Source organism: Budorcas taxicolor, chromosome 24 (genome assembly GCF_023091745.1).
Source record: "Budorcas taxicolor isolate Tak-1 chromosome 24, Takin1.1, whole genome shotgun sequence".
In the NCBI taxonomy this organism is placed as follows: Eukaryota; Metazoa; Chordata; class Mammalia; order Artiodactyla; family Bovidae; genus Budorcas; species Budorcas taxicolor.
Genome location: NC_068933.1, coordinates 876,156 through 903,738, shown reverse-complemented (window position 1 = coordinate 903,738; position 27,583 = coordinate 876,156). Strand labels below are relative to the sequence as shown.

At 43.3% G+C, this 27,583-nt stretch overlaps 1 protein-coding gene across 4 annotated transcripts in view; it reads left to right on the top strand.

Annotated features, from left to right (window-relative positions):
• Nucleotides 1–27,583, top strand: part of ERICH1 (glutamate rich 1) — a 52,994-nt gene that overhangs the window by 8,874 nt on the left and 16,537 nt on the right. For 3 of the 4 annotated variants that reach the window (XM_052661463.1, XM_052661465.1, XM_052661466.1), the window contains exons 3-4: nt 19,057–19,191; nt 25,913–26,404. In XM_052661463.1, the coding sequence (XP_052517423.1) occupies nt 19,057–19,191; nt 25,913–26,404 (627 nt within the window). Of the gene's footprint in view, nt 1–17,869; nt 17,901–19,056; nt 19,192–25,912; nt 26,405–27,583 lie in introns of those variants that run through there. The other variant, XM_052661464.1, reaches the window with a different exon arrangement.

Sequence of the window (27,583 nt, the reverse complement as noted above, 5' to 3'; positions counted from 1 at the left end):
CTGCCTCATGGGGGCAACAGGGTCATTCTGCTCAGACTTTTTGGGGATGGTTACTTCACTTGTGAGGGAAGAAGTGCCCCCAGCTGGGGACAGGGTCAGGTTCATCACTGGTGTTGGGTTCAACTCCATGCTGTTCCTGGGTACAGTGACTGGGCCCTGCTGCCTCAGGACCTCTGCCCACAGTGTTCCTGCCACTGTTCTGCCGGAGAGCCAGAGGTATAGGAGGGACTCTCAGCTTCTCAGCCCTGGAGTCACAGTCAAGCATAGTGGCTGCTGTTTACTGTGTTTTTCCCTTTCAAAGACAGTCCTGTCCTGGGCTGGACTGTACCCTCTGCAATTTATGTGTTGATGTCCTGACCACAGAACCTCAGAATGTTGACCATGTTTGGAGATGGAGTGAAATGAGACCTTTAGGGTGTGTCCTAATCTAGGGCGACTGGTGAGATAGGAAGAGATCAGGACCCAGACACGTACAGCAAGACAACCATATGAGGGCATGGGAGAAGATGGCCATCCACATGCCAAGGCAGGCCTCAGGAACCAGTCTTGTGACACCTCCATCTTGGACAGCCAGCCCCCAGAATCGGGAGAGAATGAACAAGGCCCACCTGTGGTGCCGCCCAGAAAACTACCCTGACACCTGTTCCACCTGCAAGACACATGCTTGGTTTTGTGTGAATGCAACGTAGCTTAGAAGGGCAGGCGCCCTGGGGGAGATATGCTGTGCAGCTGGAGTGGGCTTCCCTCTGCATTCCTGGTTATCTGTCCAAATGTGACTGAGCTGATGTTCTTAGTTTTTTTTTTTTTTCTTTAATTTGTATTTAGGGTTTATTTGAGTTTTCTTTCCTCCTCTAACCTGATGGTTTTAACAGTGATTATTCAGTAATGAGCTTTCCAGGTGGCTCAGTGGTAAAGAATCCACCTGCCAATGCAGGAGATGCAGGTTCAGTCTCTGGATTGGGAAGATTCCCTAGAGGAGGAAATGGCAACCCACTCCAGTATTCTTGCCTGGAGAAACCCATGGACAGAGGAGCCTGGCGGGCTACAGTCCACAGGGTCACAAAGAGTCAGACACAACTGAGGACACAGACAGACACATTCATTAGTGCAATAATTTGGGCAGTGTCTTTCCTTAGAAGCTCCAGGTTGGATCACATCATTCCAGCAGGCAGTTGTTGTTCAATATGAAGGCCCCTGTGAGCCAGGGTGGTGCCGCTGGAAGCTAGGACAGGGTCCAGGGAGAGGTTGCATGGCCAGCGTGGTGCCGAGGCCGGGAGAAATGCAAGGGCGCTGCAGGTGGGATTCAGCCGTGGTCTTGGTGTCTGTCCATCTGTGTGCTTCTTAGACCGCAGACCCTGTATTTGAGTCATAGCCTCTATGTACCCCGTGCAGGGTACACTGGTCACCTACCATGGCCTAAACGTGGGTGGGAGAGGGCGGGGGAGCAGTGAGAAGAATGCAGTGTGGCTAGGATGGTCTCATCAGGTCCTGGAGGGGCATCTGGTCCCTCCGTTTCTGTACACCCTGCCTTTCCTCCCCTTACATAGTGCCCTCTGGCCGCAAGGATCCTTGGATTGGGGGTTGAGGGCCGAGTCTGGTGGGTAGGATCCCCCACCCTTCCTCACGGCTTCAGGCAGAGAGTAGAGGAGGCATTTCTGGGAGTTTTCATTTTTGTTACAGATGCAAAGGAGCCTAACTTATTTGCCTTCCTGAAAACTCCATGCAGTGTACAGCAGCAACCTATTTTTTAAAAGATAAAATTCATTTAATCTAAAGTTTACCATAACCATTTCAAAATGTACAATTCAGTGATTGTTAGTATACTTACTATGTTATATAAGCATATCAGTAACTCCAGAACATTCTTATCACCCCAAAAGAAACCCATATCCATTACAGTTATCCCCACTCACGCCTCCCTACTTTTTTGTTTCTTTAATTTATTTCATAATTGGAGGAAAATTGCTTTACAATGTTGAGTTGATTTCTGCTGTACAACAGTTAGAATCAGCCATGATTATATATACATTACCCCCCTACCTCAGTTATTCTCGCCTGGAGAATTCCATGGGCTGTATAGTCCATGGAGTTGCAAAGAGTTGGACACGATTGTGACATAACTTTCACTTTTCACTTTTGCCTCCCTCATGAGCCTCTCTCCCCTCCACCCATCCCAGGCTGGGCTCCCTATGTTGTATAGTAACTTCTCATCAGCTATCTTTTTTATACATAATAGTGTATATAATGCTGATGCTACATTCTCCATTTGTCCCACTCTCTCCTTCCCCCAAAAACCACAGTTGTAAAGGACACATGTACCCTACTGTTCATTGCAGCATGATTTCCAATAGCCAGGATGTGGAAGCAACCTAGATATCCATCTACAGATGAAGAGATAAAGTTGTGGTACATATGTACAATAGGATATTACTTAGCCATAAAAAAGCACGAATTTTAGTCAGTTCTATTGTGGTGAATAAACACAGCCTGTTATACAGAGTGAAGAAAGTCAGGAAGAGAAAAACAAGTATCATATATTAACACACATATATAGAATTTAGAAAAATGGTGTTGATGAACCTATTTGCAGAGCAGGAATTGAGTCTCAGATGTATAGAAGAGACCTCCCTACTTTCTGTCTCTTCAAATTTGTGTATTCTGGACATTTTATGACTGGAATTGCATAATAGGTGACCTTTTGTGTCTGACTTCTGTCAGTTCAGTTCAGTCTCTCAGTCATCTCTGACTCTTTGTGATCCCATGGACTGCAGCACACCATGCCTCCCTGTTAATCACCAATTCCTGGAGTTTACTCAAACTCAGGTCCATTGAGTCGGTGATATCATCCAAAAATCTCATCCTTTGTCATCCCCTTCTCCTCCCACCTTCAGTCTTTCCCAGCATCAGGGTCTTTTCAAATGAGTCAGCACTTCATATCAGGTGGCCAAAGTATTGGAGTTTCAGCTTTAACATCAGTCCATCCAGTGAATATTCAGGACTGATTTCCTTTAGGATGGACTGGTTGGATCTCCTTGCAGTCCAAGGGACTCTCAAGAGTCTTCTCCAACACCACAGTTCAAAAGCATCAATTCTTCGGTGCTCAGCTTTCTTTATAGTCCAACTCTCATATCCATACATGACTACTGGGAAAACCGTAGCCTTGACTAGATGGACCTTTATTGGCAAAGTAACGTCTCTGCTTTTTAATACTCTGTCTACGTTGGTCATAACTTTCCTTCCAAGGAGTAAGCGTCTTTTAGTTTCATGGCTGCAGTCACCATCTGCAGTGATTTTGGAGCTGGAAAAAATAAAGTCTGACACTGTTACCTGTTACCCCACCTATTTGCCATGAAGTGATGGGACTGGATGCCATGATCTTAGCTTTCTGAATGTTGAGCTTTAAGCCAACTTTTTCACTCTCCTCTTTCACTTTCATCAAGAGGCTGTTTAGTTCCTCTTCACTTTCTACCATAAGGGAGGTATCATCTGCATATCTGATGTTATCGATATTTCTCCTGACAATCTTGATTCCAGCTTCTGCCTCATCCAGACCAGCATTTCTCATGATGTACTCTGCGTATAAGTTAAGCAGGGTGACAATATACAGCCTTGACGTTCTCCTTTTCCTATTTGGAACCAGTCTGTTGTTCCATGTCCAGTTCTAACTGTTGCTTCCTGACTTGCTTACAGGTTTCTCAAGAGGCAGGTCAGGTGGTCTGGTATTCCCATCTCTTTCAGAATTTTCCACAGTTTATTGTGATCCACACAGTCAAAGGCTTTGTCATAGTCAATAAAGCAGAAATAGATGTTTTTCTGGAACTCTCTTGCTTTTGCGACGATCCAGCAGAAGTTGGCAATTTGATCTCTGGTTCCTCTGCCTTTTCTAAAACCAGCTTGAACATCTGGAAGTTCACGGTTCAGGTATTGTTGAAGCCTGGCTTGGAGAATTTTGAGCATTACTTTACTAGCATGTGAGATGAGTGCAATTGTGCTGTAGTTTGAGCATTCTTTGGCATTGCCTATCTTTTAGATTGGAATGAAAACTGACTTTTTCCAGTCCTGTGACCATTGCTGAGTTTTCCAAATTTGCTGGCATATTGAGTGCAGCACTTTCACAGCATCATCTTTTAGGATTTGAAATAGCTCCACTGGAATTCCATCACCTCCACTAGCTTTGTTCATAGTGATGCTTTCTAAGGCCCACTTGACTTCACATTCCAGGATGTCTGGCTCTAGATGAGTGATCACTCCATTGTGATTATCTGGGTCATGATGATCTTTTTTGTACGGTTCTTCTGTGTATTCTTGCCACCTCTTAATATCTTCTCCTTCTGTTAGGTCCATACATACCATTTCTGTCCTTTATCGAGCCCATCTTTGCATGAAAAGTTCCCTTGGTATCTCCAATTTTCTTGAAGAGATCTCTAGTCTTTCCCATTCTATTATTTTCTTGTATTTCTTTGCATTGATCATTGAGGAAGGCTTTCTCATATCTCCTTGAGATTCTTTGGAACTCTGCATTCAAGTGGGTATATCTTTCCTTTTCTCCTTTGCCTTTTGCTTCTCTTCTTTTCACAGCTATTTGTAAGGCCGTTTTGCTTTTCTGCATTTCTTTTCCTTGAAGATGGTCTTGCTCCCTGTCTCCTGTACAGTGTCAGAAACCTCTGTCCATAGTTCATCATGTACTCTCAGATCTAGTCCCTTAAATCTATTTCTCACTTCCACTCTGTACTCGTTAGGGATTTAATTTAGGTCATACCTGAATGGTCTGGTGGTTTTCCCTACTTTCTTCAATTTAAGTCTGAATTTGGCAATAAGGAGTTCATGATCTGAGCCACAGTCAGCTCCTGGTCTTGTTTTTGCTGACTGCATAGAACTTCTCCATCTTTGGCTGCAAAGAATATAATCAGTCTGATTTCGATGTTGACCATCTGGTGATGTCCATGTGTAGAGTCTTCTCTTGCATTGTTGGAAGAGGGTGTTTGTTAAGACCAGTGTGTTCTCTTGTCAAAACTGTATTAGCCTTTGCCCTGCTTCATTCTGTATTCCAAGACCAAATTTGCCTGTTACTCCAGGGTTTCTTGACTTCCTACTTTTGCATTCCAGTCCCCTATAATGATAAGGACATCTTTTTTGGGTGTTAGTTCTTAAAGGTCCTGTAGGTCTTCATAGAACCATTCAACTTCAGTTTCTTCAGCATTACTGGTTGGAGCATTGACTTGGATTATTGTGATACTGAATGGTTTGCCTTGGAAACAAACAGAGATCATTCTGTCATTTTTGAGATTCCATCCAAGAACTGCATTTTGGACTCTTTTTGTTGACTATGGTGGCTACTCCATTTCTTCTAAGGGATTCTTGCCCACAGTAGCAAATATAATGGTCGTCTGAGTTAAATTCATCCATTCCCGTCCATTTTAGTTTGCTGATTCCTAAAATGTCGACGTTCACTCTTGCCATCTCCTGTTTGACCACTTCCAATTTGCCTTGATTCATGGACCTAACATTCCAGGTTCCTATGCAATATTGCTGTTTACAGCATCGGACCTTGCTTCCATCACCAGTCACATCCAACATAGGTGAGCAGTTTTACATGCTCATCTATGATGTAAGGAGTATGACTGCTTCATTTCTTTTTCTTGCTGAGTAATGTTCCATTCTGTGGATATGTAACATTTTGTTTATCTGTTCATCAATTGATAGATATTTGCATTTTTCCACTTTTAGGCTTTTATCAGTAAACAATGAACATCTCTGCACAAGTATTTGTGTGGACATGTGTTTTCATTTCTTTAGGATGTAAAACTAGGAGTGAAATTTCTGGGTCACATGGTAATCCTGTGTTTACTAGTTTGAGGAACTGGCAAGCTGTTTTCCACAGCAGTGTGTCATTCTTCACCCCACCTGCCATGTAGGAGGGTTCCAGTTTCTCCACAACCTTGCCAACACTTGCTGTTTTCTGTTTTCTTGATAACCATCTTAGTAGGTGAGGTTGCACCTCATTGATTCCCATTTCCCTGATGATGCGTGTTGGACTTTTGTGTATCTTTTGTAGAGAAATGTGTATATAAATCCTAGGCCCATTTTTCAGTTGGATTGTTTTTCTTTTTGTTGCTGAGTTGTACCAGTTAGTTATAATGTGGACAATGGAGCTTTATCAGTTACATGGCTTACATATATTTTCTCCTGCTCCATGGATTAGCTTTGTACTTCCTCGATGGTGTCTTTTGAAGTATAGAATATTTTAGTCTTGATTAAGTCCATCATACCTCTTTCTTCTGTTCCCTGTGGTTTTGGTGTCATATCTAAGAAACCAAATCCAAGGTCACAAGCTTTACATCTAAGTTTTCTTCTATGAGTTTTATGGTTTTAGCTTTTACAGTCAAGTGCTTTATCTATTTTGAGTTGATGTTTGTATATGTTGTGAGGTAAGGGTCCAGATTCATTCCCTTGTCTGTGGATGTTCAGTCATACCAGCACCACTTGTTGGAGAGACTGTTTTTTCCCCACTTGGCACTCTTGTCAAAAATCAGTTAGCCAAAGACTCTATGCTCAATGCAGTAGGCCTGGGTTCAATTCCTGGTCAGGGAACTAGACCCCACATGTCACATCTAAGAGTTTGAATGCCCCAACAAAGATCCCGTGGACTTCAACTAAGACCTCATGAGGCCAAATTAAAAGAAGAAAAAAAATCAGTTAGCCATAGTTGTTTGGGTTTATTTCTAGGCTTTCAATTCTATTCCACTGGTCTCTATGTCTGTCCTTGTGCCAGTATGACACTGTTTTAATCACTGTAGATTTATCATAAGTTTTGAAATTGCAGTAAGAGTCTTCTGACTTCATTAATTTTCAAGATTGTTTTAGCTGTCCAGTGTCCCTCACAGTTATGTATGAATTTTAGGATCAGCTTGTCCATTTCTGGGGGAAAAAAGCAGTTGGAATTTTGATACAATTTTGTGTTGAATTTGCAGACGATTCTGGAGATTAATGCTCTCTTACCAATATTAAGTTGTTCAAATCATGAATTTAGTCTAGCTTCCCATTTCTGTCAATTTTAAGTTCTTTAAACAATGCTTTGTAGTTTTCATTATAAGACAGGTACATCCACGCTTGGTATGTCCATGCATTCTCAGTTGTGTCCAAGTCTTTGTGACCTTAAAAAAAGTTTGTCCCAAAGTATTTTATTCTTTTTGATACTATTATAAATGGAATTGTTTTCTTTTTGGATTAGCTAGTGTATGTAAATACTAATAAACCCTTTGACCTTGGATTAGGTAATGGTTTCTTAAATATAGAAACACAGATTTTTTTATATTGACCTTATTAGCACTGACAGTTTGTGTGTGTGTGTGTGTGTGTGTGTGTGTGTGTGTGCGTGTGTGTGTGTGTGGAGTTTTCAGGATTTTCTATATATAAGATCTTATCCTCTGTGAGCAGGGATATTTCACTTTTCCCTATTCAGGTTGGACGCCTTTTCTTTCTTGACTATTGCCTTGTTTGGAACTTTGAGTGTAATGTTGAAGCAAAGTGGCATGAGTGTGAATTCTCATCTTTCCTGGTCTTAGGGGGAGCATTCAGGCCTTCTCAGTGGAGTGTGACGTCAACCATGTGCTTTTCATGCTTTCTCTTTGTCATGTTGAAGTTCTCTCTATACTAATTTCTTGAGTATTTTTTAATCATGAAAGAACAGTGTATTTTTTTGAAGCACTATGTCTTGGGAATTCTGAAGGAAAAACACTGTTTATTTGCAGCTAGAAAAAGAGAAAACTTGACTGAAGACAAAACAACAAAATCACAATCAAATAGACAAAAATTGTGTGCAGGTCAAATAAAAGGTCATTTGAGAATTCCCTTGAAGGCTTGATGCCTGTGGAGGCGGCAGCTTGCTGATAATCAGAGGTGTAGATGTGCCAAGGTCTCTTTAGTGTTGGAAGGCTAATGAGGAAAGGGCCTTTGTCAGTCAGCCCTTGGGTGAGATTGAGAAAATGTTCCCTGTACTGTTAAAAGACATAGCATGGTGATTCTGATAATTATTTGTTCACTTTTGGTTCAGTTCAGTTCAGTCGCTCAGGCGTGACCTACTCTTTGTGACCCCATGGAGTGCAGCACGCCAAGCCTCCCTCTCCATCACCAACTCCCGAGGTTTACCCAAACTCATGCGCATTGAGTCGGTGATGCCATCCAACCATCTCATCCTCTGTCGTCCCCTTCCCTTCCCACCTTCAGTCTTTCCCAGCATCAGGGTCTTTTTAAATGAGTCAGCACTTCACATCAGGTGGCCAAAGTATTGGAGTTACAGCTTCAACATCTGTCCTTCCAGTGAACACTCAGGATTGATCTCTTTTATTTATTTATTTATTTATTTAATTATAGTTTTTTATTTTTTTAATTTTAAAATCTTTGATTCTTACATGTGTTCCCAAACATGGACCCCCCCCCCCACCTCCCTCCCCATAACATCTCTGTGGGTCATCCCCATGCACCAGCCCCAAGCATGCTGTAACCTGCGTCAGACATAGACTGGCGATTCAATTCTTACATGATAGTATACATGATAGAATGCAATTCTCCCAAATCATCCCACCCTCTCCCTCTCCCTCTGAGTCCAAAAGTCCGTTATACACAGCTGTGTCTTTTTTCCTGTCTTGCATACAGGGTCATCATTGCCGTCGTTCTAAATTCCATATATATGTGTTAGTATACTGTATTGGTGTTTTTCTTTCTGGCTTACTTCACTCTATATAATCGGCTCCAGTTTCATCCATCTCATCAGAACTGATTCAAATGAATTCTTTTTAACGGCTGAGTAGTACTCCATTGTGTATATGTACCACAGGTTTCTTATCCATTCATCTGCTGATGGACATCTAGGTTGTTTCCATGTCCTGGCTATTATAAACAGTGCTGCGATGAACATTGGGGTACATGTGTCTCTTTCAATTCTGGTTTCCTCGGTGTGTATGCCCAGCAGTGGGATTGGTGGGTCATAAGGTAGTTCTATTTGCAATTTTTTAAGGAATCTCCACACTGTTCTCCATAGTGGCTGTACTACTTTGCATTCCCACCAACAGTGTAGAAGGGTTCCCTTTTCTCCACACCCTCTCCAGCATTTATTGCTTGCAGATTTTTGGATCGCAGCCATTCTGACTGGTGTGAAGTGGTACCTCATTGTGGTTTTGATTTGCATTTCTCTGATAATGAGTGATGTTGAGCATCTTTTCATGTGTTTGTTAGCCATCCGTATGTCTTCTTTGGAGAAATGTCTATTTAGTTCTTTGGCCCATTTTTTGATTGGGTCGTTTATTTTTCTGGAATTGAGCTGCATAAGTTGCTTGTATATTTTTGAGATTAGTTGTTTGTCAGTTGCTTCATTTGCTATTATTTTCTCCCATTCAGAAGGCTGTCTTTTCACCTTGCTGATATTTTCCTTTGTTGTGCAGAAGCTTTTAATTTTAATTAGATCCCATTTGTTTATTTTTGCTTTTATTTCCAGAATTCTGGGAGGTGGATCATAGAGGATCCTGCTGTGATTTATGTCTGAGAGTGTTTTGCCTATGTTCTCCTCTAGGAGTTTTATAGTTTCTGGTCTTACATTTAGATCTTTAATCCATTTTGAGTTTATTTTTGTGTGCGGTGTTAGAAAGTGATCTAGTTTCATTCTTTTACAAGTGGTTGACCAGTTTTCCCAGCACCACTTGTTAAAGAGATTGTCTTTACTCCATTGTATATTCTTGCCTCCTTTGTCAAAGATAAGGTGTCCATATGTGTGTGGATTTATCTCTGGGCTTTCTATTTTGTTCCATTGATCTATATGTCTGTCTTTGTGCCAGTACCATACTGTCTTGATGACTGTGGCTTTGTAGTAGAGCCTGAAGTCAGGCAGGTTGATTCCTCCAGTTCCATTCTTCTTTCTCAAGATTGCTTTGGCAATTCGAGGTTTTTTGTATTTCCATACAAATCTTGAAATTATTTGTTCTAGTTCTGTGAAAAATATGGCTGGTAGCTTGATAGGGATTGCATTGAATTTGTAAATTGCTTTGGGTAGTATACTCATTTTCACTATATTGATTCTTCTGATCCATGAACATGGTATATTTCTCCATCTATTAGTGTCCTCTTTGATTTCTTTCATCAGTGTTTTATAGTTTTCTATATATAGGTCTTTAGTTTCTTTGGGTAGATATATTTCTAAGTATTTTATTCTTTTCGTTGCAATGGTGAATGGAATTGTTTCCTTAATTTCTTTTTCTACCTTCTCATTATTGGTGTATAGGAATGCAAGGGATTTCTGTGTGTTGATTTTATATCCTGCAACTTTACTATATTCATTGATGAGCTCTAGTAATTTCCTGGTGGAGTCTTTAGGGTTTTCCATGTAGAGGATCATGTCATCTGCAAACAGTGAGAGTTTTACTTCTTCTTTTCCAATTTGGATTCCTTTTATTTCTTGTTCTGCTCTGATTGCTGTGGCCAAAACTTCCAGAATTATGTTGAATAGTAGCGGTGAAAGTGGACACCCTTGTCTTGTTCCTGACTTTAGGGGAAATGCTTTCAATTTTTCACCATTGAGGATAACGTTTGCTGTGGGTTTGTCATATATAGCTTTTATTATGTTGAGCTATGTTCCTTCTATTCCTGCTTTCTGGAGAGTTTTTATCATAAATGGATGTTGAATTTTGTCAAAGGCCTTCTCTGCATCTATTGAGATAATCATATGGTTTTTATTTTTCAATTTGTTAATGTGGTGAATTACATTGATTGATTTGCGGATATTGAAGAATCCTTGCATCCCTGGGATAAAGCCCACTTGGTCATGGTGTATGATCTTTTTAATGTGTTGTTGGATTCTGATTGCTAGAATTTTGTTGAGGATTTTTGCATCTATGTTCATCAGTGATATTGGCCTGTAGTTTTCTTTTTTTGTGACATCTTTGTCAGGTTTTGGTATTAGGGTGATGGTGGCCTCATAGAATGAGTTTGGAAGTTTACCTTCCTCTGCAGTTTTCTGGAAGAGTTTGAGGAGGATAGGTGTTAGCTCTTCTCGAAATTTTTGGTAGAATTCAGCTGTGAAGGCGTCTGGACCTGGGCTTTTGTTTGCTGGAAGATTTCTGATTACAGTTTCAATTCCGTGCTTGTGATGGGTCTGTTAAGATTTTCTATTTGTTCCTGGTTCAGTTTTGGAAAATTGCACTTTTCTAAGAATTTGTCCATTTCTTCCACATTGTCCATTTTATTGGCATACAACTGCTGATAGTAGTCTCTTATGATCCTTTGTATTTCTGTGTTGTCTGTTGTGATCTCTCCATTTTCATTTCTAATTTTATTGATTTGATTTTTCTCTCTTTGCTTCTTGATGAGTCTGGCTAGTGGTTTGTCAATTTTATTTATCCTTTCAAAGAACCAGCTTTTGGTTTTGTTGATTTTTGCTATGGTCTCTCTTGTTTCTTTTGCATTTATTTCTGCCCTAATTTTTAAGATTTCTTTCCTTCTACTAACTCTGGGGTTCCCCCATTCTTCCTTTTCTAGTTGCTTTAGTTGTAGAGTTAGGTTATTTATTTGACTTTTTTCTTGTTTCTTGAGGTATGCCTGTATTGCTATGAACTTTCCTCTTAGCACTGCTTTTATAGTGTCCCACAGGTTTTGGGTTGTTGTGTTTTCATTTTCATTAGTTTCTATGCATATTTTGATTTCTTTTTTGATTTCTTCTGTGATTTGTTGGTTATTCAGAAGTGTGTTGTTCAACCTCCATATGTTGGAATTTTTAGTAGTTTTTCTCCTGTAATTGAGATCTAATCTTAATGCATTATGGTCAGAAAAGATGCTTGGAATGATTTTGATTTTTTTGAATTTATCAAGTTTAGATTTATGGCCCAGGATGTGATCTATCCTGGAGAAGGTTCCATGAGCACTTGAAAAAAAGGTGAAATTCATTGTTTTGGGGTGAAATGTCCTATAGATATCAATTAGGTCTAATTGATCTAATGTATCATTTAAAGTTTGCGTTTCTTTGTTAATTTTCTGTTTAGTTGATCTGTCCATAGGTGTGAGTGGGGTATTAAAGTCTCCCACTATTATTGTGTTATTGTTGATTTCCCCTTTCATACTTGTTAGCATTTGTCTTACATATTGCGGTGCTCCTATGTTGGGTGCATATATATTTATAATTGTTATATCTTCTTCTTGGATTGATCCTTTGATCATTATGTAGTGGCCTTCTTTGTCTCTTTTCACAGTCTTTGTTTTAAAGTCTATTCTATCGGATATGAGTATTGCCACTCCTGCTTTCTTTTGGTCTCTATTTGCGTGGTATATCTTTTTCCAGCCCTTCACTTTCAGTCTGTATGTGTCCCTTGTTTTGAGGTGGGTCTCGTGTAAGCAGCATATAGAGGGGTCTTGTTTTTGTATCCATTCGGCCAGTCTTTGCCTTTTGGTTGGGGCGTTCAACCCATTTATGTTTAAGGTAATTTTTGATAAGTATGATCCTGTTATCATTTACTTTATTGTTTTGGGTTCGGGTTTATATGCCCTTTTTGTGTTTCCTGTCTAGAGAATATCCTTTAGAATTTGTTGGAGAGCTGGTTTGGTGGTGCTGAATTCTCTCAGCTTTTGCTTATCTGTAAAGCTTTTGATTTCTCCTTCGTATTTGAATGAGATCCTTGCTGGGTACAGTAATCTTGGCTGTAGGTTATTGCCTTTCATCACTTTAAGTATGTCTTGCCATTCCCTCCTGGCCTGAAGAGTTTCTATTGAAAGATCAGCTGTTATCCTTATGGGAATCCCCTTGTGTGTTATTTGTTGTTTTTCCCTTGCTGCTTTTAATATTTGTTCTTTGTGTTTGATCTTTGTTAATTTGATTAATATGTGTCTTGGGGTGTTTTGCCTTGGGTTTATCCTATTAGGAACTCTCTGTGTTTCTTGGACTTGGGTGATTATTTCCTTCCCCATTTTAGGGAAGTTTTCAACTATTATCTCTTCAAGGATTTTCCCATGATCTTTCTTTCTGTCTTCTTCTGGGACTCCTATAATTCGAATGTTGGAGCGTTTCATATTGTCCTGGAGGTCTCTGAGATTGTCCTCATTTCTTTTAATTCGTTTTTCTTGTTTCCTCTCTGATTCATTTATTTCTACCATTCTATCTTCTATTTCACTAATCCTATCTTCTGCCTCCGTTATTCTACTATTTGTTGCCTCCAGAGTGTTTCTGATCTCATTTATTGCGTTATTCATTATATTTTGACTCTTTTTTATTTCTTCTAGGTCCTTGTTAAACCTTTCTTGCATCTTCTCAATCCTTGTCTCTAGGCTATTTATCTGTGATTCCATTTTGATTTCAAGATTTTGGATCATTTTCACTATCAATATTCGGAATTCCTTCTCAGGTAGATTCCCTACTTCTTCCTCTTTTGTTTGGTTTGGTGGGCAGCTCTCCTGTTCCTTTACCTGCTGAGTATTCCTCTGTCTCTTCATCTTGGTTATATTGCTGCGTTTGGGGTGGCCTTTTTATATTCTGGTAGTTTGTGGAGTTTTCTTTATTATGGAGCTTCCTCACTGTGGGTAGGGTTGTATCAGTGGCTTGTCAAGGTTTCCTGGTTAGGGAGGCTTGTGTTGGAGTTCTGGTGGGTGGAGCTGGGTTTCTTCTCTCTGGAGTGCAGTGGAGTGACCAGTAATGGGTTATGAGACATCAAGGGCTTTGGAATAATTTTGAGCTGCCTGTATATTGAAGCTCAGGGGAGTGTTCCTGTGTTGCTGGAGAATTTGAGTGGTATGTCTTGTTTTGGAACTTGTTTGCCCTTGGGTGGAGCTTGGTTTCAGTGTAGATATGAAGGCATTTGATGAGCTCCTATTGCTTAATGTTCCCTGAATTCAAGAGTTCTCTCATGTTTTCAGGCTTTGGATTTAAGCCTCCTGCCTCTGGTTTTCAGTTTTATTTTTACAGTAGCCTCTAGACTTCTCCATCTATACAGCACCGATGATAAAACATCTACGTTAAAGATGAAAAGTTTCTCCACATTGAGGGACACTCAGAGAGGTTCACTGAGTTACAAGGAGAAGAGAAGATGGAGGGGGTAGTTAGAGGTAACTGGAATGAGATGCGGTGAGATCAAAAGAGGAGAGAGCAAGCTAGCCAGTAGTCACTTCCTTATGTGTGCTCTATAGTCTGGACCGCTCAGAGGTATTTACGGAGTTATACGGGGAAGAGGAGAGGGAGGAAGTAGACAGAGGTGACCAGGAGGATAAGAGAGAGGAATGAAAAGGAGGGAGACAAATCCTGCCAGTAACCAGTTCCTTAGGTGTTCTCCACCGTCTGGAACACACAGAGATTCACAGAGTTGGATAGAGAAGAGATGGGGGAGAAAAGAGACAGAGGCCACCTGGTGGAGAAAAAGGAGAGTCCAAAGGAGGAGAGAGTGGTCAAGCCAGTAATCTCGCTCTCAGGTAAACTTGGGTAGTGAAGTTTGGGTTTTTAAATGTACAAAATTGACAACAAAAACCTAAGAGCAAAGATTAAAAATCTAGAGTAGAGGTTGGATTTTCAAAAATACAATATTAAAGAAAAGAAGCAGAAGGAAAAAGGAAGAAAGAAAAAAAAACAAGAATTATTAAAAAAACAAACAAACAAAAAAACAAAACAAAACAAAACAAAAAACCACCAACAACCATCCAAAGGCTATATATGGTGTTTGCCTTAAAAAAAAAAAAAAAGACTTTTTTAAAAATAGTAATAGTAGGTTATAGAAATAAAATTTAGAGGAGAAATAGAAGACTTAACAATTTAAAAAAAAGTTAGAAAAAAAACAAAAAAGAAGAAAAAAAAAGATTAAAAAAAAAAAAAAGGAATGATTTTAAAAATAGTAAAACTATATCTGGCCCTTCTCTGATGTTTTGGGCCGTGTGGGATCACTTCCAAGGTGGTTCCCTCTAACTTCTTCTGTTTGCTGGTTTTTTAGGCTCACTAGTTCAGTCGCGCTGTGGGGAGGGGGGATGCTGCAAACAAATAGCACTGTCGTGCGCACAGTGTCTCAGCCCCGCTTGACCTGTCCCTTCTCGCGGCGCACAAACCGCTCCAGCTCTACGATGCTCAGCCGGGAACCGTCTGGGGCCGGCCCTAGGCTGCGTGCACTTCCCTGGTCCAAGCCGCTCAGGTTCGGCGCTCAGGCCGCCCTCAGAGGCACAGATTTGGCTGGGACTGCGCCTTGTGCCCTTCCCAGGTCCGAGTAGCTCAGGAGTTTGGCGAGCGCGATCGCCGCGGCGTGTCACCTTTTCTGCCACTGCTGCTCAGCTTTCTGGGTGGACCACTGGTGTCCCCCGTGAGGCAGATTGTGAGTGTCCAGCACCCCCAGAAGTCTTAGCAAAGAGGCCTGCTTGCAGTTAGGTAAGTAAAGTCTCTCCGGGTCTGCAATTGCCCCTTTCCAGTCCTTACGGCTCTGGCTGCCTGTCCCCGGCAGGGGATGGTCTGCAGCCGGCTTTTTCCGTTCTGTCCTTTGTTCTGTGCTCGGTCCTGGCGGTGTCTTATGTTCGAGCTTTTCGTGCGGTAGCTATCCCACAGTCTGGTTTGCTAGCGCAAGTTAGATCCTTCTGGTTGCGCGTGGGGCGTTCCTGCCCGATTCTTACAAAGCACTGCAGCCCGCGCTTCCCGCGTGTCCCTGCCCTGCCCGCACTTCCCAATGGCGGATGCAGGTGTCTGTGCCGCTTTTCCCCTGGGGGAGTTACTGTTGGGCTTGTAATCTCTTGGTTTTAATTATTTCTTTATTTTTCCTTCCTGTTATGTTGCCCTCTGTGTTTCCAAGACTCGCCACAGACTCGGCAGGGAGAGTGTTTCCTGGTGTTTGGAAACCTCTCTTCTTAAAATTCCCTTCCCGGGACGGGCTTCCCTTCCCAGGACGGAGCTCCCTCCCCACCTCCTTTGTCTCCTTTTTCGTCTTTTATATTTTTTTCCCACCTGTTTTTGAAGACAATGGTCTGCTTTTCTGGTTGCCTGATGACCTCTGCCAGCCTACAGAAGTTGTTTTGTGGAGTTTGCTCGGCGTTGAAATGTTCTTTTGAGGAATTTGTGAGGGAGAAAGTGGTCTTCCCGTCCTATTCCTCCGCCATCTTTATTCAATCTCCCCTGATCTCTTTTAGGATGGACTGGTTTGATCTCCTTGCAGTCCAAGGGACTCTCAAGAATCTTCTCCAACATCACAGTTCAAAAGCATCAATTCTTTGGTGCTCAGCTTGCTTTATAATCCAACTCTCACATCCATACATGACTACTGGAAAAACCATAGCCTTGACTAGATGGACCTTTGTTGGCAAAGTAATGTCTCTGCTTTTTAATATGCTATCTAGGTTGGTCATAACTTTTCCTCCAAGAGTAAGCGTCTTTTCATTTCATGGCTGCAATCACCATCTGCAGGAGCCCAAAGAAATAGTCTGCCACTGTTTCCACTGTTTCTCCATCTATTTCCCATGAAGGGATGGGACTGGATGCCATGATCTTAGTTTTCTGAATGTTGAGCTTTATGCCAGCTTTTTCACTCTCCTCTTTCACTTTCATCAAGAGGCTCTTTACTTATTCTTCACTTTCTGCCATAAGGGTGGTGTCATCTGCATATCTGGCATTATTGATATTTCTCCTGGCAATCTTGATTCCAGCTTGTGCTTCATCCAGCCCAGCGTTTCTCATGATGTACTCTGCATAGAAGTTAAATAAGCAGGGTGACAATATACAGCCTTGACGTACTCTTTTTCCTACTTGGAACCAGTCTGTTGTTCCATGTCCAGTTCTAACTGTTGCTTAAAGAAAAGGACATCATCTGTAAATGGCCACAACCACCTGTGTGTGGGTTTTGGTGAATTTCTGTCACTCAAGAGTGCATATTGGACTCTATTTTTTTTGTTATTGCTTTTATTATTGTTTTTAACTTGCCAATTATATCTGCATATATTTTAAAGAGCCAAATCCCACAAGAGTTATAAAAAACATTGTCATTGTGCCCTGAGCCCGGCAACACCAGCACACCAACTTTGAAGGCATCAGCCAAGCCAAGGGCAGTCTGATGGTGGTGTCCTGGCAGAGGGCACATGTGTGCTGGTGGTAGAGGGGGCCCGTGTGGACAAGCACAGTGCAGAGGGGAGTCAGAGGTTAGGGATGAAAGCACACTCGAGTGGGTATCCTGCATATCAGACCCAGAGCCTGATCTGGTAAGAATGGTGAACCTCGATCAAAGCCAGTCAGCCACGGAGAGGAGTGCCTTTGAAGTCGCCTCTTCTGAAACCTCTTGGCCACGCCAGTGTTTCTGGGAAGGCACTGGCCTCTGTGAGCAGCAACGGGGTGCTAACTTGCCCCCACCAGATTCCTGAGCCTCACCCTGCAGCCTAGTGTAGGGGCGAGGGGATACCCTGGCCCTGCTGTCCCCTGAACACTCAGTGGTGAACATGACCCTGACCGCCATCCTGACAGTGAGCATCTGCTACCAGAAGAGGCGAGAGAAGCCAGGCCTGGATGTTGTGCTCTGCTCTGAGCCACCATAACTTACACACAAGCAGATTCCCATCCACCGCCCACAGGCCTGGCCTCAGGGCAGCGCATGGTCAGAGCAGGAGCCTCACAAAGAGTTCTGCCCTCCGTGTCCAGCATCTGTATCCTTCATCCCAGGAGTCACCTCCTGCCTCCCTTCCTTGGCATCGCCCATATTTATCCTGATAATTTGGTGAGCAATAACGTTTCCAAGTTCTGTTTGATTTTCTTATTGAGAAAAATTTAGCCAATTAAAAGCTTCCAAAAATACTCTAAGAAAAATGATCAAGCGTTGATGTTGCCCAACAGGGGACAGTCTGCCTGGAAGCATGTCTCTTCTCTGCCCTCAATCCCGGCGGGAACAACTCAGTCGTTAATCAACCGGGCAGATAAGCCTAACGTAAGAACTACATTCTTGCACCGTAGCTTCACAAAAGTGAAATACACTGATGGCAGAAGCATTTGACAATGTTACAAGGCTTTTACAATTTAAATGTCTTGAAACCACACATTCTTTTATATGTGCACTAGTGATTTCTCTCAGTCCTTGTCATTGTCATTTATAAAATAAAGTATTCATTTTTCTTTGAAAGAGTAATTGGGATATCCCCTTGTGTTAGGTAAAGGTTACTTTGCCATATTTTGAGTGAAAATATGGAGATGGAAGCGCTGATCCTACCCTGAGAAGGTGTGGGGAGCAGCACTGATGCTGCTCTGGACCATGCAGACCAGCAGCTCACTTCCAGGAGTTTATTTAGTGGAACCGTGAGGTCAGCTGTGCAAAGTTTTATATACCCTGGATGGTCATGGCAGCCATTTCTGATAGTGAAAATTTAGAGTCAATTTCTGTTTGCAAAATTTAAGACAGTGGTTAAATTATAGTTAAATTTGCCAATACCATGGAACATCATGTAGCCATTAAGAGCATATAGAGTTAAATGCATCTTAATATTTTATCATATTCACTTTTGAAAGATATTATGCATATAATATATACACGTATAATGATAAAATACGTGTTCAGTTCAGTTCAGTCGCTCAGTCATGTCCGACTCTTTGCGACCCCATGAATCGCAGCACGCCAGGCCTCCCTGTCCATCACCAGCTCCTGGAGTTCACCCAAACGCATATCGTGTGATCCTATTAAGTGTGTGTCTGTGTGGGTGTAGGTGCAGACACATAGTACCTACATGTTAGCATTTACAGAGAAAAAGTTCCAAAAGGTTAGGCACCACTGTTGAGATTGATATTGTGATAATGAGCGGTATGTTATGTGGAGTCTTTTTGTTTTCTGCTTCTTGTTCATGAATTATGTTTTTATATCATGTCATAAAACTCAGAATTTTTTATAATAAGTAACTCAATGTAAATTTAAATAATCATAGCTTGTTCCTTTTTCCTGGCTGGTTATATAGCTGAGGGGCTGTTCTGGCAAAATGCTCGGCTTACTAAAGTTGGCAGTTACGGCCGTGGCTTCCCGTCTTCAGTGAGTTTGGCTGGAGAAGCCGCTCAGCACGTGGACATCTGACAGCATCCGTCTGTGCCTCTTCCTGCAGGTGGTGACACTCGGGTCCAGCCCATGCAGCGGCTCTATACTGTGGGCCTGCCTCCTAAGGGGTGGGTCCCCCCTCTGCTGGAGCCACCGAGCTGCTCAAGTTCAGAGAGCTCTTCCAACAGTGAGGACACAGGAGGTAAGGTAGCAGACAGCCCTAAGGGACTTCCAGGGTCGCAACCTCACGTGAACTTTAATGGGGGTGAGTGTCACGTGGCCATGTGGCCTGCAGTCATTACAGACACTTGTGAAGATGCGTGACAGCACCAACTCAGGTTAGGAGGGGACTCAGGTTGGGGTGTGATCTCAGCCCCATTGTTAACACATTACACATCAGGAGAAGTCTGGCGTTAATATGTCTAAACTTGAAAGTGCTTCTCTTGTTAAGTGAACTTTTTTTCTTTACTTTCCAATTTTTTTCAAAATTTCCAAGATTGTTATCAGTTTTGTAGTCATGGAAATAACTTAGGTTGCATGTCTGGTAGAAAACTGAACAATGCTGTCAGATGTTTTATGAGTGAAGGAGGTGCACTGGGGGTGGTACGGAGGCTGCATGTCACATTCATGCCTTAAAAATTCTGTGTTTAATTTATTGCTTTAAAATTTAAAAGGAATTTGGAATTTTCAGATAAAATTTTCCCCAGATGGTTTTTAACAAGTAATAAACTATGAAACTCTATACCATACGCCTTAATTAATTTGCATATTAAGCAAATACGATTTTATACTAGATTGATCTTTCTGACTTCCTAAGAATCAGAAACCATAAAATCAAAAATGAGATAGTTAAGGAGTGATATGTTTATCTTTTTAAGCCCTGTTGAAAATCTTTGGAATATAATTATTGGAAAAATAGATTGTTTCATTAGAAAATTAAGCTATGTCCTTATAAAGATAAATCACTTTGGTGACATACTCGCTGTGTACCTCGGGTGTTTAATAACAAAGTGCGGACTTACCCTGGAAGTGCTGCCACAGCGAGCTCCACCCCTGAGCCTCCCCAGGCGGGCCTGTGCACGGCACCCCAGCTGAGAGCCTTCCAGGTGCACTGCTAAGCTAGAGGGGTGTCCTTCCGGGAGACGAAAAGCTCCACAGTCTTGTTGCTGGCAATTTAAGCAGAGAGTGTGAGGACTGGAGTCAGAAGAGAAGAAAAGTCCAGTGGGACAGTGTCCACCATTTGTGTCCATTTGAATGCACAGCACCGTTAAGTCAGTTCAGTAGTTACTTCTAAAGAAGTTGAGGAGGAAGCATCAGTGCAGGTCGTTGCCCCATATGTGCCCGCGGTGTCCTGCCTCCCCTGGCTCAGCCTGGGTACAGGCGGCAGGCCTGCTGGTGACCCCCAAGGCCAGCCCCCTCCTCGCCTCAGGCCTTGTCCAGACCCCTGGTTTGTCAGACCCTGTGCAGCCAGAGGCACATCCCTCCGCTGTAGGCATTCATGTCCTGCCGTCCTAACAGTGCCTCAGCAGCTTTGCAAAGATCCTTTGTTCATCCTGCAAAAGAGGAGTCCCTGCCTGCCGCTGCCAGCAGGTGAAGTTCTGGGACCTCTACAGAGAGACGTTACATTCACATGTTCTACACAGAAATAGGAACCTCAACTTTCTTATGAACTGAAAAACAGGCCAGCCTCTAGGAAAGAGGGCCTTTTCTTCTCTGTTACGCCAAGCCTTTTTTTAAACAAAAGTATTTTGTTTTTCTGGACTACAGAAACACTTACTATAGAAAAGTCGAGCATTGTAGAAAACACAGGAAGTAAAACATTACCTAAGACCACCTGGGCAAGATCTCAATAAACATTTTTTGAAAATTCTCCCTGTACATGTTGTATGTGCACATGCAGCTTTTATAAAAGTACATATTATACGTCCTGCGTTATAAACCATTTTCCACACTTGGTGTGTTACGGAGATTTTTTTTTTCCATTTCATTGCATATAGATATATTTATATCATTTTTTTTAAGTAACTGAAATCTGTCTTATGTAAGCAACTTGTTTATAACTAGGCTCCCCTTTCCCACACTGAAAGTCATCTAGAACTTTCCCTGGTGCTTGATAAGCCCTTGGCATATGAACACTGTCATCAGTGTGACAGTTTTGCTCTCTGCTGGGTGCCGGCACCCTGGTATCTGTTTTCAGGGCTATGGTTTCACTGACTGTGAGGTGCCTCCAGGTGTCTTTTCTACACTCTCCCACCGCCTTCTGTCTGGGCCGTTTCCCGGTTCCTCCTTGCTAGGCTCTTGTTTGGATCTTCCTCTGGAGATGTCTTCCTTTTCCAGATTTCCTACGAAATCTCCCTTGCTTTGGTTTTAATTCCTCTGTGGACATCTGTGGCGTGGTTTCTCCCACTGAGGGTTCTCACGCCCCCCTCTCTCACTTTCAGCAGCCTCCGCTATGCTGTTTGTGACAGGAGTGGCTCCTGGGCCATGCGGCTCTCAGTAGAGGGCTAGCGGGCTCTGGTGGACATGGAGCTCCTCGCCGGGCTCCTGTGGGCTCCTCCCATGACCTCCACCCTGCCTGCAGAAACAGCCCCTGGGTTCCTGTGCCCTGGGCTCCTGTCTGCTCCTGCCAGTCCTATTCTTGCTGGTCAGTCCTGCTGGGGCCCAGCTGTGCAGTGGTTGGTGTCTCATTTGCTGACCTCACACACATCCTGTGTCCATCTGAGACGTGCCACGACTGCTGTCACCCTGTTCTGACCTGCCCCCTGTGCAGCCAGCAGGCAGCATCAGGTGCCACGGCCCTCTGCCCTCTGCCTGGTCACCCCATCGTGGGGGCCTCTCCTTCACAAGGTCCTTCCCCGCTTCCTCTCTTGGCCTTCTTGACCCCACACCCACCTCAGAAATGCAGGTGCCCCACACACACACCCACCTCAGAAATGCAGGTGCCCCCCACTTGCCTTCCATCCAGTATGTGATTATTTCTACAATGTTTTGCTCTCGCAGCCTCACCTCCAACTCTTGGGGGCTGGAGCCCCAACTTGCCAGGTGGCTGGGGATGTGGGAAGGGCTTGGCGTCTGCAGACCCACTGCTGAATGTATGTGTGGCCTTCCTTGCTTCTCCAACCTGTTTCCTTGACTACCTGATGGTAATAATCCTGCACTGGCAAACCCCACACTTGCCGTGCCAATCAGATTGGGTTTGTTGCAAAGCTTGTACAAATGTGAGAACTGCCAGCTCTTAAATTCCCTAAGGCACTGGCGCCTGCTGGAGTTAAGTCTTCAGTCAATATTTGATGACCAAGTTGAATATTTATAAAAACAGCCAGTAAGGAAGCACCAGTCCTCTCTCCTCGTTCATAATTACAAGTGGTTTGACTGTATTGACATGGTTTTTGTGTTCAGATCAAGCTGCAGAGTCATTAAAATCAAGTCATTTTTATGGGAGGCTATTATGATTATTATTCTAATAGCAAGCTCCAATTGAAATAGTTATTAACTTCGTGGCTTTTGGAAGCATGAGCTCACTGCACAATTCTAATGTGGATTCACTGTGAGTTAAACAACCATCCTTCAATGTGTTTTGACAGATTTAGGCCGCAGTTCTGAGGCAGATCAGTTTTCTGATCTTATTGACTCTGTCTGGGCTGAAGAAATCTTGATGCATGCTTTCCAGAGCTTCCCAGGTGTGGAGCAGAGCAGGCACTCTGTTTGACTGAGAAAGTTTGACTTTTACCAGATGCACACGAAGGTGAGACAGAGTCCTAGGTGGGCTCTCAGTGTAGACTCTGATCTAGGGCTGCAGTCAGCACACACCACAGTCACTCATGGGCCCAGCAGTCACACTCAAGAGTTATTAGCAGGTTTCATTCTTGTCTGGAGCCCTCATGGAGAGGCCCAGGGCAGCAAAGCACCCTGCTGCTCTGGGGCTGCAGTTCTTGTCCCAGTGGGGGCCCTGCACTTGGGGTTCTGGGTGTCGTCTTGCCACTCTGGTTGCTGGCGGGTGAGCTTGCGTCCCGCCTCTGTGTTTGCATGGTCCCCCGCAGCGGGTCTGTAGGGCCTGGGGCCTTCTGGGCTCACGGAGGTGCCGTCAGGCTGGCGTCCCAGAAGCACCTCCTTCCACCTCTGACACTCCTCCTGCTCCCCTCTTGCCCTGCCTGGGCATTCTTCAGAGCTGGCAGGGGGAGGGCTTTTCTCACCCTCTGTCACATTTCACATTTCCCCTCCGTTTCTAGTTTGCAACCAGTTTCCATGATGTAGTGATGTTAATACTGATTGAGTCCTTCATGCGGCTGCAGTCAATCAGTTGATACTTAGTCTAGAAGTCGTGTTTCTCTAGTGTTGACGTTTATGGGAGGGCTGGCCTGCAGGCTCCCCTTCCTGCGGAGTCCTCCTCCTGTTTTGAAATGAACACTGTGTTGTCTTCACAAAGCGCTGTCACTGTCACTGTTGCTATTCTCTGGAAATGTTTTGTGTATGTGTGGCGTTTGTTTCTTTGTTAAATGTTTCCCAGAAGTTAGGTGATTCCACCTAGGCCTGTAGCTGGCTGTGGGATTGCTCGCTGATGTATCTGCACAGAGCTGTTCCCAGGGTCATCTTCCCGGTCCTTTAGAGTCCACAGGCAGGGTGTTAACACATGCCTTCACCGAGACTGTGTTTACCAGTCCGTCCTGTCTTGTGCTGTTTGTCTTTCTTCACCGTGTCAGTGCTGGCTGCTGCCTCTCTGTTGGATTTTCCTTTCCTCTTCCTCTCTTTTCTGCGCCTCTTATTGTTGTTTCTTCTACTTTCATCAGGTGTAAGTTGTGTTTTTCCAGCTTCTTGCTTATATCATTGATTTTTAGCCTTTTTTCTTTCCTGACATATTTAAGATCATAAATTTGCCTTTAAGCAAAATTTAGTGGCATCCCATATGTTTTCAGTTGTTATGATTTCACTAAGTTTAAAATATTCAATTTTCCTTATTATGAAAGCTGTATCTGCTCAATGTCTTACAGTTGGGAATCAGAAAAGTACAGTGAAGGAAATAACCTACAATCACAGCACCCAGAAACCACAGTTAACCCCCAGCATCTGGACCTTCACTGTCTTAGTATCATATTAAGTTTTCCTCTTAAGAAGTGCACACCCACAGTTATATAAAAAAGTATGATACGCTTACATTTTACAGCCTTTTTTGCCACATCCTCCTCCTTGGATCCCTGTTTTATAGTCAGAGTAGCAGGCTGATGGCTCACCATCTTCACAGGGCTGCATTCATGTTGTGCTCTCACTGCTTGGAGAGAGAAGTGACTGGAGGATAATGTAGGCAAATGGCTCGGCTGGACGGGCCTGAAAAATGCAGATACTGGGGAGAAATGAGAGCAAGTCCCTGGATACCACTCTTAGTAGACAGAGAGGATGCCCCCAAATGACTGCACACTGGTCCCCAGATGGCTTTACAGTGACATGATGGAGCATCCTATAGGTGACTATTTTCCAAATAAATAAAGGCAAGAATAGACCCTAATGAAGAGAAATCTGATGTTTCCCTTTTTTAACTGAACCTGGAGAATTAAAAAATTTTCATAAGCTGCTGTCATTTTTCAAATATTAATATTTTACAAGACCAACTCAAGGGCCAGCTATTTGGAAGTGCTCGTGAATCAGCTGTGCCCTGTTACACTAAGCAGGTCCCTTATGTCAGTTAACATCACCTTTCAAATGAAATAGGGAAGTGCTGTGCTTAGTCATCCACTGTGATTGAGGAGAGAGAGAAAATACAGCTTGTGTGGGACTACACGACTCTCATGTCGTGACTTTATGAGCAGTGATTTGGGCTTCATGCGAAGTTCCAGGCAGCAGCAGGTCTTCAGTTGTCACGTACATCAAGAGAAAATCAAGGACCAGGGCCAGGGAGGACTCTTTGCCTGTCTCTAGCAGCAGTGCCTGATGTGGCGACCACTCCTGGCTGCAGGGCAGGGCCTGCATGTCACCGGGAGCGGCAGGGAGGCGTGTGGGCGCCTAGATGGATGTGGAGCCCAGAACAAGGGTGGCCATAGCCTCGGGGACCACAGGGGTGACCCATGGGCTCTGAGTCTCGAGCCCCTCATCGACCCCGCAGCACCTTCCGTCTGACATCAGTGGCAGATCAAGGCTCCAGAGTGGGACTTTGCAGGAGAGGGCTTTTCGTTCCATGGGGTGACACAGTGTTTCAGAAGTTTCACCATGACCTGTGATGGGCCCAGGGATCACCCGTAAGAGCCTCTGAGTATGGGTGGCAGCACTGCTGTCCTTGGTCTGCTGGAGCAGAGTGGGTGTGTGCTGAGTGTGCACTGGGCATGCACTGCCACCAGGGTGCCAAGATAGGATGGCCAGGGCAGCACTGTCAGGGGGTGATTCCTCTCAGGCCCCATGTCCTCCCACAGGCCTTGCTGCCGCACATCTACTCCAGACCTTCAACTTCTCCGGGAGCCCAGATCTCCCCTTCATTCAGGCGTGACCCGTTGCTGACTGGGACGGTTCAGTCATCACTTTGCTTCTCATCCCCACATACAAGTAACTCTTTAGAAGGTACTAAAGCACATTTAAAAAGCATAAGAATTCATGGTTTTTTCCCCAAAACTGGGAGTGAAATTTTACTCTGGATAAAATTGCAACAGCTCTTACATCCTTAAAATCACCATATGTCATGACTGCAATAATGAATAAATACAGACATACACACACCTATTTTGGAAGAACAGGTAGGTTGTTAATTTACTTTATGATAAATCCCAGGATCTTTGATAGTGTACTTGGTTTGAATAAAATTAATAATCACTGAAGTAAATGTCTTAAGTTCCTTTTCTACTAAATTTACAAAATCCTAATGGAAAATTTATTTAGCCTAGTGAGTTTGTTATGATTCCACTTTACAGAAAATTGTTGTATTTGAATTTTTATTTTTATAGATCAGGATCTTCACGATCTGCCAAAGAGAAGAAGAATTAGAAAGCATAAATCAAAGAAAAAATTTAGAAATCCCAATAACACCCATGTAAAACCAGCAGAATCAGAGAAACAGCAGAGTCTTCTGCAAGAATTGCAGCCACGGCACACAGATGGCCCCACAATAAGCAAAAATAAAAAAAGGAAACTCAAAAAGAAACAGCAAATGCAAAGGAAGAAAGCAGCTGGCTCACTAACAGGAACCTCTAGCGTGCACTTCATGTACCAGCCTGAAGAGACCAGCAGTGAGCAGGAGGATGTGCGAGCGACTGACGGAGAGAATGCTGGGGGTGCCACAGGGGGCGGGGCTGCGGGCGCTGTGGAGGAGCAGGTCCTACCCCTTGACGAGGGAGGAGTCCCGGATGCTGAGGAGGAAGAGGTGAAAAGTACCAATGAAAAGGCAGATGGTATCCTGAACTTTTTGAAGTCAACACAAGAAATTTATTTTTATGATGGTATGTTTTTTCCTGTTGTTCTGTTGAATAATGGCATCCACTCACTTGGAAAAAACGAGCAAATTTAAAATGTTTAAAATACAAAATACATTAAAATATTCAGTATTCAAAATAAGTTGTTAGTTTTCAGGCAAAAATGCAAATATTTAAATTCATCCCATCAAAGAGCTCACCCCCTGCTTGAGGCTTACCAGGGTTAATAGCCAGCCCATTAGCGGTGTGGGTCCAGATGAGGGTGGTCTCATCCTCATTTCTCTGAATATGTTGGTATTCTCAGCTGTATGTCTGCAGAGAATATAAATCCAGGTTGGACTGATGAACTCTTGCTCGTTTTCATCAGCTGGTAGAGTCGTGAAGGAAGTGTACACATTGATTTGCTCCCCAATGTATGACTCAGTGATTTGAGATTTTCCTGTGTTCAGGATACTTGAGCACTGTTTGTACTGATATAGGAGATGAAATTTATTCTGGAGTTGGTTCTGATGGGTGATGATTCCTTACCTTTAGATAGAGTCTGACAGCAGCCTTAAGGTTCAGGAGCCAAGAGCAGAGTGCTGAGTTACCTTCCACCTCCCCTGGTTCTGATCTGTTCTGGGTAGATTCTGGCAATCCAGTGGTTTAGTGCGTCCAGACTGTAGCACAAACGAGATGAGAAATGCTGACTATATAATAACTGGAGGGGTAAAGAATGGACTTAAACAATGATGCAAAAAAACTGTGCTTAGTGGATCCATTTTAACCAAGAAGATTAACCCTTTCTCTCTTTGCTTGTTTCCCCACACTTTGTATTGATAATAAGTTGAAAACATCCTTAGCGAATATCCGCATGACACTAATAGGAGGAGGAGGTGGATACACTGCAGAACAGAAATAGGATTCAGAGAGATTTCAGTAGATGATCTCTGCCTGAGAGAGTAGCTTCTGGCAGACGACTCTCCTGCCAAGGAGTCTAATGTATAAGGTGAACTTGGGGTTTCAGGAGCTGCTGAGGAGGCCAAGGGCAGGTCCCAGAGAAGGCACAGCACAGGCCAGGGGAGCCAGACACCTGCTGCCCTCCTCCCTCCAGGTGCTTGCCTTCCACCCCTCGGGTGTTTGTCCTCTACCCCTCAGGTGTTTGCCCGTCCAGACGGGCTCGAGTGAGGGTCCAGGGGAAGGGCCAGTGCAGCCCTGGGGAGCAGG